The sequence below is a fragment of the Chelonia mydas genome, chromosome 13 (assembly GCF_015237465.2).
Source record: "Chelonia mydas isolate rCheMyd1 chromosome 13, rCheMyd1.pri.v2, whole genome shotgun sequence".
Lineage (NCBI taxonomy): Eukaryota > Metazoa > Chordata > Testudines > Cheloniidae > Chelonia > Chelonia mydas.
This window is the reverse complement of record NC_051253.2, coordinates 27,771,287-27,783,999: the sequence shown is the minus strand read 5'-3', so window position 1 is coordinate 27,783,999 and position 12,713 is coordinate 27,771,287. Positions and strand designations below refer to the sequence as shown.

The following is a 12,713-nucleotide window of genomic DNA, read 5'->3' as shown; positions in this document are numbered from 1 at the left end:
TTACTAGTAAGCATCATTTTTTTAAGTCAATTAGCGTCCTGCTAACTAACAGCTGCAGTTGCTGAGATAGTTGGCATCTAAACAGCACTTCTCCACTGTAGATCTCAAGTTGAAATAGGCACCAAGATCGCTATCTTACCTCTGGAGAAAATGAGTCACATGCTCAAGATCACACCGCAGGTCAGTGGCAGGAACAGAATCCAAGTCTCCAGTCTGGTGCCTTACCTACTGGACCATGCTACCTCCATACATCTGCCATTGCCAAGGGGAAATATTTGTGCAGGGGCCGGGTATAGCACTCCAGGAAGGGACCAAGACTGAGAGACCCACTCCTCCCTCTATGTGCTTCTGTGGCAATTTTAGGTGAATGGATCACTCCACGGGCAGGGCTGATTTAGGCCACAGCTGATCTCTGGCAATTGCTCCTGGCTGTAGCCTACTGAAGACCAGGCCTGGCCATCTTCAAGATGCAGTACAAGACTGATTGAAAGCAGGTCTTTCAAAGCTCCTCTTTGTTACTATTTCCAAAGCTAAGATCTACTGGACACAGTTACACTTCCCAGTCTGTACTGATCATGTGTAGCCCAGGAGAGCCCACCTCCTTCCCTAATGTTAGGCAGAGATGAATCACAGCAGCAGTTGGGCATGTTGCTGCCAGCGTTCACAGCTGCTAAAACGTGAGAAGGTTCATAGGTTCTTTGCTACCAAAGATACAGGTAAATTTTAATCCCAGCTCATCTCTGCAGCCAATGGCCTTCCCCAGCCAGCCAACAATACCATTGTTATGAGTCAGGGAGGCTAACCTCTCTGACCATGTCATCTAATTGGCACTGACTACAGGACTGGATAATGTGCAACACAAATGGCTCCAGGATTACACTTTTTTCGCACAGTATCTCTTTACATGGCATTAAGGATACTCAGTAATTAAACTTCAATCACTGAACACAAGAATTTAAAACAGATGGACAATCATTTATTTATTAAAGAGTGCAAAACATTATACTATCCAAAGATGCATTATACAGAAACCGTGCTCAAAAGAGGCAAACGGGATATCTGCATAGGACTGACACATTGTCCATAGGATGGAGAAGATGTTTTATGGCTGTTGAGGCAGATACGTCCACTAGCTGCCATCTCTTTCTTTACCGCAATGTTGTTGTTTTACAAGCAAGCAAGACTTCCCCCTTACCACTCTAACCAGTATAATTACAATAAATCGCCTGAGATTATGTGTTTAATGCATTCTATATTACCAAAAAATTAGCTAGGGTTTCAGTATGAGACAGTTTCCCATGCAGTAATTGTAAATAAAAATACACACAGCTAGACTGAAAAGCATAGAAACAATTCTCTAGTTATAGCATCTCTTGCACTTAGAGACCCCCCTTTGCCCATGTTACAAGTCAGCCATACAAATGTAGAAAATTGACAGCAAAAGCCCCTCAAGCTACAGAACACTCATTTTAATTATAAAACCCACATAATTGTGCGTACTGAAAATTCACAGCAAGTTCTGCTTTCTCCTGCCGGCTGTATTTCAAAGTCAATATTAGAAATAGCACAGACTCCACTGACATCAAGGTCAGCTTGACCCCGGAAAAGTTTTTCAGATGGCAAATAATATCAATCAGTAAACTGTTTCCTAAGAGATCACATTTGCATTGAGTCAGTACAAATGGGTTTGGAGAACAGACATTTCTTCCAATGGGAGGGAATTTCCACTAAGGGAGCTGACAGTATGTGGGCTTAAGTCCACAAACAATGGGCCAAATCCTCAGGACTGAAGGGGCTTCTTTGCCTGCATTGCCAGCATAAGCCTCCCACGAGGATGGCTTACTTGGCCCAGAAGGATCACTTGAGCGTAGGGATGATTCTGAGGCAGTGTAGTGTTGATGGAGGGCTGTGGCTGGAGAAAAGGGAATATGGCTGATGATTCTGGGCTCTGTTTTTGGTCTCTTGTGAACACTGCAACAAGGCTCAAGTTTGTTAGAGCCATCTGAGGTCTGCTCTAACACAGAGGGCTAGGGGATAGAAAGTCATACAGCACTACGATCAGGCCTCCTTTCCACACCAACCTCTGACCTGTGCGCTTTGGCCATTTCAGTAGATCCGGCCCTCTATGTATATATTTAGTATTTGGATAGATATGCTGGTTAGTAGATCAACATGCTATGCACACAGCATGTTACAACAATTGCAATGTTTATAAGCACTTCTCAGAATTCTCTCCTGCCTCTAAAGTGGCAAGCTCTAAAGTGACAACTGACAAGCACAGATCTTCCCCTTCAGAAATGCCCTTCTGCCCTAGGTACTGTACTATCCAAGGACCAGATAAGTTGTCAGGGTATCAGTATATCCTGAATCCATTTAGATTGCTCCCCTACTTGCATATACAACCCCTGAAGACATTCCTCTGCAATATTAAGGCCATGTCTACACTATGGGGCTATATTGGCACAACCCCAGGACTGTAATTATTCCGGTATAACCTCGTAGTGTAGACACAGCCTAAACTAATGTGGAAGGGTTTTTTCCCCCCATCGATGCAGGAACACTACCTCTCTCTGCAAGAGTAACTAGGTCGATGGAAGCATTCTTCACAGAAAGCTTGGTCTGTGAAAACATGGTTAAATCATGTAATGTTAGGATATTTGGCTTTCCTGAGCATTTAAATGGTTCAGATGTTTAGTTTCCTTCACGGTTTGAATCAAGTTGGGGAAGAAGATTTGAGCCAACTTTGAAAAGTGGGCATCATATTTAAAATGTCCTCTGGCTTCTGTCTCTTTGTTCTGCCCACTGATATCCCAGAGGTACACCGACCTGCTACTGCACAGCTTTGTTTATAAGGGAGTCCTGGCAAGCCAAGGTCTCATCCCACACAGTGCTGAACCTTCCCTGACGTCGGGGCGAGTGAGGTGGTGTTAAGTTCCTCTCAGAATTTTTCCCCCTGCTTAGAAGCAACAATCCAACTTTGGGTTGTGATAAATGTGAATTGTGTTCATGTCTGTTTTGATTTACAGAGATCAGGACTGGAAAAACAGTGTCTCCCTTTCTCATTCTTGGGGGCTGGCTGTTTTGCAGATGGTTTCACAACTATCTCCTTATTTCTGTTTGGTTTTAATGCTAATAAAAGGAAGAACAGAAACAGAAGACTGAATTCCCCAGACAATACAGTGGGGGAGGGGGGGAGAGATGAATGTAACGTATGTATTCAGAAGTCTGCAACAGACAGAAATTACTTCTAGTTCACTTCCCTATTACACACTGGTATTGTTTTGTCACTTCAGGGGCATAAGGGCTTCATCGCCATCTATCTGGCTTTAGTACGAGTGATGTGTGCTGGTACCAATGAAGAATTGTTCCAATTACTTCCCTGGAAAAGGGAGTAACTTGCAGCCTAATGTCCTACCCACACAGAGCAGGAAAACAACCATCTTTAAAAAGCACAGCTAATGGCCACTGATATGTAGACCTTGCTACTGTGGTGAAATTCCAGTTTGGCTTCTGATGGCAGCAGCTGGCTCTGTGAATCAGAGCTGCAGATGGTTTGAGTCTCAGACTGATTTACCATGAAAGTGAAGCTAGCAATCGATTCCTAGAGAGAAGGGATTTTTGCAGGTACTGCTGAGATGATGCTAGAACTCTAACTGACAGGAGTTTGGTTATACAGTCATGAAAGAGATGGATATGATAATGCCAGAGCATAAAAATGACCAGATGAACAGCAATAAGCAGTTCCCTGAACAGCTGAACACGCAATTACAAGTGTTTGGCAGGTAACTATAGAGCTTCAGATCTGATATAATTATCACCAACAGAAATTTTAGTTCACGTTTTTTAGGGGAAATAAGCATGGCTTTTACACTGAGAAGTTAGTGTCTTACACAATCAAGAAGTTATCGACTTCTAATGACACAGCTCACGTAGGTGGTGGTCTTTGTGTCTTGTTCTACAAGTGTATGTAATTAATGAGGCAACCCAATGGTAATTTATAAACCTGAGAATTTTTTTCTGAAGATTTTGGTCAATTATACCATAGCTGTCAGGTCATAGATTTGGAAGAGATTTTCTGAAATCTTGTCAAAAATCTCATCACACAATGAGTCAGCAAAAGACGCAATCTTTTTTTCTACACTGAGAACTTTGAACATTATCAAAGACACTTTAATTCCAATTAAAGTGCAGCATTCAAAACATAAGCAATGCAAAGATATCAGCCAACTATGTAGATGAAGACAGTGATTTTAAAGAAGCAAGAATTTGCCTGTAATTTGAGAAATTTAAAAAAAACATGAAACTTTGTGATTTTTAATTGAGTGATAGATTTTATATAGAAAAATAACAGAACTAGTCACTAATTCTTGCAAACCAAGAATCATATGAAATACTGATCACTGGTCCAACTCAAGTATTCAGTATATTATCTAGTAGTTTGAACAATTAAAGGAGTGGTCTTGATTAGGTCCAATGTAAAATATTAACCTTTTGGCTAAGATCCAAAGATAGCTTCAATTTACACAGATATATACTCCTTCCAGGGGACAGAAGGGAAAAGTAACACCATGGGCTCAACCTCTTTTTAATCCCTCGCTTGTAAAATCTTCTTACAATGGATTTGGTTAGTTCTCTCTACTGTATGGAATTCACAGTCCAGGCACAGAAATAAAAAGGCGCTGTAATTAAATAGGGGGAATAATTAGTGAAACATCCTGCACTAGATAATCCAAAGGAATGACAAAGAGCATAAATGGTGATTCAAAGCACGAGGTACCATGTCTGTCCCAAAGAAGCCAAATGCTTTTAAATGCAAACATCTTATTATCTACATGGGGGCAAACTGCACAGAAAACTCACTGAAGAAACACAGCTTGTTTAGTCTGGATTGCCAATGCTTCACAGAAATCAGGACCTTCTTCTGACATGGCACAGCAGATGATAGATAAATATATCAGCTCAGAAAAGACCCAACATATAGAGAGGTATGGCTGGAAATCACTGCATTCCTTCCACTGCTAACACAGTGGTCGTGAGAGGCATTTCTAGCACGTGAGCATTCCATTAGTCCCCTACTGCATATTTTGTTTCAGTATCATATAAACTATAGTCACAGTTTACTTTCGAGCCGTCAAGGTTTAAAATCAGTGCATTCTTTAAAAAGTAATTAACTATTACAATGTGGGGAACATAATGTCTCTTGTAGAAAAGAATTTTTGAAATCAAATTAATCCAGGAACATTTTGCTCTTGTTGTGGCACTGGGACAGGTTTCTGTGGAGTCCCGGTGTGGCCAATAGAGAGCCAAGAAAAGATCATTAGGTTATTCCCAACATTTTGGCCAAGACACAAGAGGGAAGTTTGTTGGACAGATCCTAATAATAAAAAGTGTGTCAATCAAGGGCAGCAGAAAATCCTTTCCCCGTTGTTGCTGGAATGTGCCATTATTCAAAGATCGCTGGGGATTAGCAAATTACTTTTGAGCATTGCTTTTGTTATAAATAAGGAAGTCAGAAATGTCGTGCCATACGTTACTGTCGTCATACAGGTAAGTCATGGAAGATTGCAGAGAGGGTTGGAGAGTGTGCCGATGATATTCAAAGAGCCACAGAACAATCCCCCAAGTCACAGCAGCAAAGATCGGGAAAGGGTCCTGCTTGGGTTCTGGGATATAACCCTTCTCCACTGCCAGTCGAGACAAGCCAAACAGAATACGAGACAGCAGGTACATGTTTATCTACATAAAGAGAAAACCCAAGGAATATTAGCCTAGTAACATAGCTAGCAAATCTGACCAAATCAAGCAACTTGGAAATTAAAGACATAGAAAAAGTTAATATCTGACCATAGTTTACTATATAATTGCCTTCAACATTGTAGTGTGTGTTTGTATCCTCCTAACATGATTACTGTCCTGCTTTGTTCATTGGCACTCTAGTTCTGCTGAGCAATGGGTTTCATCTGGTACCACATGGAAGATCAGTTGTATTAGCAGTAGATGCTGCGTTGCTAATACACTTCACAAGATGGAGTGAAATCAACTTTCCAAGAGCTCAGTCAATTGGCTCTGCATCTTCATTTTAAAATCCAATTTAGATAAACTGCATGGGCACACTTATATCAGTTTCATACCATTTATATTGGTATAACCTGAAACTGTACGTTTTACTACGTCAGTTAAACAAATATAAGCCAGGTTTAAATCAAATTAAGTGTGTCCAAAGAGAGTTCTGTGGCCGTTCAACTATATCAGTTTCAAATCACAACTTCAGTTAAACCAGTGCAAGTCTATGCGTGGAACAGGCCGGTGTGGCTTTCCCAAGGCTATCCCGCGAGTCAGTGGCAGAACTGGAAATACAAGGCAGGTCACAAGGCTCCCAATGCTGCGTGCACTACCCACTGATGCAAACTATTTTCCTCTAGGCTTTGACAGTAAATAAGCTAAATATGAAAGGTGGCCATATCACATTAGAGCATCACTTACAGCATCAGTCCTTTTTTGTTTAAATCCTAGTCAAACCAGCTGGTACACATCATATTTTTTGGGCAAGGTCAGAAAGATAAAACTTCACAAATACATTTGTTTACCTGGCTGTTGATATGATTGTTTTCACCAAACACTAACCAGCCTCCAACACAGGCTGCTACGAAGGAGTGCAACTGAAAGTTCTTTCCCTGTAGTCGGGATTGCAGCGCGATCAGCCCCTTGTAAGTGAACACAAAATACGCCAGGTTTCGGGAATGAGTGTATGTGGCCTGAGCAATCGCTTTCAGTTTCTCTCTTAAACTGAGCAAAGGAAAAAACAAACGTTAGTAAAGCAATAACGTGGCCATCACACTGTTCACTCTGCTGGTACCGTGTCTTCTTAGACTAAGGTTTTTGGGTCAAGAAGATTCTACCTCTGTGCGTACAGCACCTGGCACAATGGGGCCTATTCTTGGTTAGGCCGTAGACACTACTGTAATACTTTTCTTTTCTGAATGGGCTCAACAAAAACAAAGCTGTGAGGACGGCTCATTTCACTGCTAGGTCACTGATCAGAATCCAGTCGAGGTCTGTGTGTACACTGATGATTTATCATCGTTCCAGAAACTGACAGCCAGCCACTGGAGCAGCTGCATCAGCAAAACCGCCCAGGGGCTTTCCTTGTCTACACAATTTGCACTGGTGCAGTTTAACCCTGCTTGAAACAAGGTAAGTCCCACTGGGACTAACGGCAGTTCTCCTTGTCTGCCCTAGTTGTACTGGTGGCTGGCCCTCTGGGGAAAATCCCGAATACTGTATAACCAAGGCCTAGCTCAGAGGTGAGATATCAGCTTCCTGAATCTCTGAAACAACAGTCTGCATTCTGCTTGTCATTTGCATTTTTAAAAAGTCACATTGTGAGATTTTCCCATTTAGTTATGAAAACAAGTATTTGATCTGAACAGGTCTGGTGTTTTCAAAGAGTTCACTTTTAAAAATGGATGACTGTAGCATGCTCTCATCCTTACAGAGAATGCCAGAAAGGAAGAGCTAATGTCTGTACCTTCCACCCTTGAAGAGAAAGGTCATCACCAGAGCATGGGGGGCACGGATCTTTGCTCCATAGCTGCAAGAGAAAAATTATTACATGCATACACACAATGTTTTCAGAGGGCTTTTTATTACTGTAAGCCAACTATTGATCTTTTAATCCTTATATTATAGTGGAAATAAACCACAAGTCATTGGTTGATCAGCTTAAGTCAATTTCAGTACAGAGCCTGATAATTCAATCAATGGGTTGGTAGCTTTATTTTTTATTTATACGGTATTTACAGCCATAGGCTAAGAGACTGTAACTTAAAAATAATGAAGGCAATTAAACCTAACACATTCCAAAGGGGAATAAAACCAAACAACCTCAGCTGAAGTAAATAAATAAAGAAATGCTAGCTCTGAACACTTGAAAGGGCATTAGCGCCTTTACAAAAAAAAAAAAAATAAGCCATGAATGCATCAATAGAGCCCTGCACAGATACAAAATTTGTATCTGATCTGCAAAAACGATCCACGGATATCTGCAGGGCTTGAGATGTAAACTTTGGATCCACATCCATCAGCGATCTGCAAAAATGGTCCACGAATATCTGCAGATATAAAGCGGATATCCGTGGATTTTCAGGGCTCTGTTCATCATTCATAGTGCTAGCTATCTTTATTAAGTGCTCAGAGCTATACAGCTAAGTACTCAGTTTATCCAAATGATGCAATTCAAAAAGTGGATCAATGGGCCTTCTACACGTCCATGTTTTAACCAAAATGTAACTTCATTTCACAATCCTACACAGCTCCCTGCTTGTTGATTTTGGAATACTAAACCTCAAACCCGCAGAGAGAAAACATTCATCAGGTCACAGAACTCATCTCATATTTTTCTTCTCCTACTATTATTCTCGAGCTCCAACTTTAAATCTTGGCAGATGATGGAGTTGGGCTTTATGGTCTAAGATTTGAACGATTTTAATTATTGTAGCAAAAACGTGAGTCATGAAATAAACTTCTTTCAGTCCTCTCTCCAGTTTCTTACAGTTCCTAGGATTGCACTATTTTCCCCCTTAATTTGAATTTATTTCCCCCAGATTAAAAAATCCTCCAAAGTGTCTGCATATGAGGTGTGGACAAAGATTTTAAACTCTGCAGCCTAAAATTAACTACCTGAACATGTAGCCTGATTTTCAGAGACGCTGATCACCCAGGGCGCCTTCTGAAACCAGTGCTCAACACCTCAGAAACTCAGGTGCTTTAATATGGTTTTAATTGCCTAATTTTAGGCATTCATGTTTGAAAACACTGTTTTTTATTAAGATAGACTTAAAACAGGGAAAGTATCAGTAACTTAAAGGGAGAAAATTAAAAACAGTATGTTAGAATATATACTTTTAAATCTCCCCCACACCCACCTCCTCTTCACTGCTTTAATAACTAGCTTGCCATACTCTGACAAGTTTGGACTGAATCTCTGGCTACCTGACCATGACTCCCCCACCCGCTCAGTTACTACAGACAAGTGGGAGCTGGCAACTAGGGCTTGCCTACATGGCCTGGCAAAACACACCAGGGTGGTGTGATTTGTAAAGTGCACCAACAGGTCATTAAAGCAACCGAAGTACTTTTTAGAGTGCACCAGCAGGGTCACACAGGGCCCTCAGAGCACAACACATTAGTGCACTTCACAAATCACAGCCTTTGGGAGCATTTTGCCAGCACCATGCCAACAAGACCAAAGTATATGTTTTCTTCCCTAAATAAAGATAAAAGGCCTAATTCTGCTTCCACTGAAGTCAACAGAAGCAGGTACGACCCTGCTTTTAGAAATTAAGCCCTTCTTTGGAGTATTTTTTAAACATCTGTACAATGTATGGTCTTTATTCACAGCTCAAGTGAATGCAACCAGAACTCCTCTGAAAGGTATCAGCTAAGAAACAAACACAGATTATAAATGCTTTTCCAAGGGGCAAAAAGAATTGCCCTACTGTATTGTATTGCCCTACTGTTAATCTGTATTTGCAAAAAGAAAAAGGAGTACTTGTGGCACCTTAGAGAGCTTATGCTCAAATAAATGTGTTAGTCTCTAAGGTGCCACAAGTTCTCCTTTTCTTTTAACATATCAGAATACAGTTCTTAAAATTATCCAAAAAATGTGTGAGTGGGTCTATCATAACCTGGGAGCAGCAATTTTGATAGGACTGTGCTTAAAGTGCACCCCACAAGGACAGCTTGACTTTATTTTATTTTTTGCTAGGTCTGTGACCCTTTGTAATCCACCTTTCTTGAAGCACTGCTGGAATAAGCTGTAAAGAGCTCCTCAAATTAAGTTACAGAAGCTGCTCCCTGAAATGCATGCTTCCTCCGAGGGAGGTCGCCTGTACCGCAGCGGACTCTGGTGGGGCAAGGGACAATCCTAGGGCACCCTGGGTATGGGCCTGGGGAGAAAACCCCCTCCCACCTCACAAGCACAGCGTGTGTATGTGTGTGCGCACGCGGCCTGAGAAGACAGTCGAGGAGGGCCTGGAGGAGAGCCTCCTCCCCACCAGGCACAGCCAGGCACGGGTTAGCAAAGCCTGGAGAGGAGAGCCCCCCACAGGCACAGCCCGGGGGGGGAGGGCCTGGAGAAAAGAAGGACCCCCCACAGCACAGCGGGGGGGGGGGGGGAAGAGGAGCAGGGCCTGGAGGGGAGAGCCCCCCCCACACACACACACAGGCGCAGCCCGGGGGAGGGGAGCAGGGCCTGGAGGGGAGAGCCCCCCCCACACACACACACAGGCGCAGCCCGGGGGAGGGGAGCAGGGCCTGGAGAGGAGAGCCCCCCCACACCCACACACACACACAGGCGCAGCCCGGGGGAGGGGAGCAGGGCCTGGAGGGGAGAGCCCCCCCACACACAGGCGCAGCCCGGGGGAGGGGAGCAGGGCCTAGAGAGGAGAGCCCCCCCACACCCACACACACACACAGGCGCAGCCCGGGGGAGGGGAGCAGGGCCTGGAGGGGAGAGCCCCCCCCCCCCCCCCCACACACACACAGGCGCAGCCCGGGGGAGCGGAGCTGGGCCCCGCACCATGGGACGGCAGTAGTACAAGGGTGACCCCGCTTACACCGCTCCGTTCCGGAAGCCCTTGAGCACGGCCAGCGCCGCGCGGTATCTGCGCCGCTGCAGCAGGGAGTTGACGGTGTAAAGCAGGGTCTTGAGCATCGCCTGGGCCCCCATGGCTGCGACGCTCCGACCGGCGGGGGGGGGAGGGGACCCGCTTCGGCAGCGCGCAGAGCCAATGGGAACGCCGCTAAACAGGGTCCGGGCGGGCAGCAGGCACCACAAAGATGAGGTTCCGCATCTGCGCAGAGCGAACTCAGCCCATCACACTCGTATGGGCTCCCTCAACTGCCCATCAAACCTCTGACAAATGGAAGACGCTGCCCTGCCCCTTTAAGGAGGAGATATCGAAAGTGATCTTGCTATTGGGGAAAGGTCCCAATACTGCAGCCAATCACAAACTTCCCCCTCCTCCAGGTCTGTTGCAATTGGCCAGAGCAGAAGCGACTCTCTTCCAATGAGGATTGGTCCTGTGGCTGGCCGGCCGCTGGGTGGCTCTTTTGCTGCCTTGTGGGTCTGGAGGTGGGGGCTTGGAGCGCCATGCCTGGACCCTAGGGCGTGTTACAGCCACTGGGGGTCCCCGGCCCATCCCACCAGCACCGCAGGCGGGGCCACAGGCATGGCTGGGGAGGTTCGGGCTGCGGCGCCCTGGCTCGTGCCCTGCGTCTGACTGGGCCAAGTACCGGTCGCCCAGGGGACGGCACAGAAACCCTGGGCTGGGCACGAAGGGAAGTCTCTTCCTAACCTCTGCCACTTAGTGATGGGTTTAGTTTAGCAGCCTCTAAAAGAAAAGTATTCTCTCCACTATAACCACTGATGGTCTCATTACCTCTGGTCTTTTTTTGAATTCTGTGAAACACATTAGCTCAGTGTTGCCCAGTGACAGTGAGTTCCACAGGTTAATTGTGCATTGTGTGACACTCCCCTGGCCGACAGCCTGAGAGCGAAGGGCTACGAGGTGCAGATGGATGCCCTGATTGTCAGAGACCTTGGCGCCTGGGACCCCTGCAATGAGCATGTGCTGCAGACCTGCAGGATTGGTCGACGCTATGCCCTGCTCATGTGGCGCCTCATGGTCTCTGACACCATATGATGGCCCAGGGACATCTACATCACACACATCACCGGCCACCGACAGTACCAGGAGATGTGAGCCAGAGCGACATCATGCATCGACTATGAGAAAGGGACTGACAGACTTTGTTCGTTGGACCATATGAACTGGAACCATAAACTCACTAAACATTAAATCTCACCAAATGAGGGTCAATCCATTCTCATCATCATATCCCCTTATTATACTCCACACCTGAACATAGCCATTATATGAACAACATACCCTCATATCTCAATGTCTGTACTTTGACCCTTTAAGCTTTTACCCCCAATCAGGGATATTGCAGATTATGTATTCCTTATGCCATCCAATCTTAAACTGAATTTCGCACCCCTTCATAATCTGTACTTTATTCCCTGATAACCAGACACTTCTATGCTTAAACTCTGCACTGTTTACTTTTTTTTTTAAACATCATCTTAATACAAATTTTTAAACCTGAAAAGGTCGTCTTTTTGCCAGTTTTAAATGTATTCTTTCTCTCTAGGCTTGGCAGAATCTGATTTTTATTTTAATTTTGACAGATAATATCAATGTTTATTTTTAAGCATATTTAAAGCATATTTTTAGATTAATTTTTTGTGTTGTGTAGTTGTGTAGAATTATTGGTTTTAAGCTTTTTTATTTTTATCTATTTACATTTTCACAGTTGTAGGAAATCATGGAAGGGGCAGACAATAATTAATGACAGTAAATGCCGAGATTCAAAAAGTTAAAAGTTTTATAAACTCTTAAAACAAATGGTCAACATCATATGGCAAAATGTAGAAAGTAAATATCTTTAAATGTGCTCTGATAACGCTGACATTAAAACATGTTTTATACACATGAAGGTCGGACTCTACTAAGTTCTCAAGCAGGATTTTTCTTATTTTGCCTAACTGTAAATTTCTATCATCGATAAGAATATTTTTTCATAAGTTTATGTGTGTACAGTGAAATCAGTGTTTACCAACATTTACCAATAAAACTCTAATCCTAAAA

General features: G+C 43.8%; 1 protein-coding gene across 1 annotated transcript; it reads right to left on the bottom strand.

Annotated features, from left to right (window-relative positions):
- Positions 1-954: 954 nt before the first annotated feature.
- PXMP4 (peroxisomal membrane protein 4) lies at positions 955-10,916 on the bottom strand. Its single transcript, XM_037915625.2, has 4 exons — positions 10,617-10,916; positions 7,529-7,591; positions 6,588-6,786; positions 955-5,736 (listed from the first exon to the last, which is right to left on the bottom strand). The coding sequence occupies exons 1-4, from the start codon at positions 10,727-10,729 to the stop codon at positions 5,473-5,475; spliced, it is 639 nt and encodes a 212-aa protein (XP_037771553.1). The 5' UTR covers positions 10,730-10,916; the 3' UTR covers positions 955-5,472.
- Positions 10,917-12,713: the final 1,797 nt, after the last annotated feature.

What these genes read in the sequence shown, in the direction of transcription:
- PXMP4 (XM_037915625.2), bottom strand. Translation starts at nt 10,729, where the DNA reads ATGGGGGCCCAGGCGATGCTCAAGACCCTGCTTTACACCGTCAACTCC. An exon ending in GGCTTCCGGAACGGAGCGGT is followed by an intron (nt 7,592 to 10,616) that starts GTAAGCGGGGTC and finishes TTTCTCTTGCAG; the next exon opens with CTATGGAGCAAAGATCCGTG. An exon ending in ACAATCATATCAACAGCCAG is followed by an intron (nt 5,737 to 6,587) that starts GTAAACAAATGT and finishes CTCTTTATGTAG; the next exon opens with ATAAACATGTACCTGCTGTC.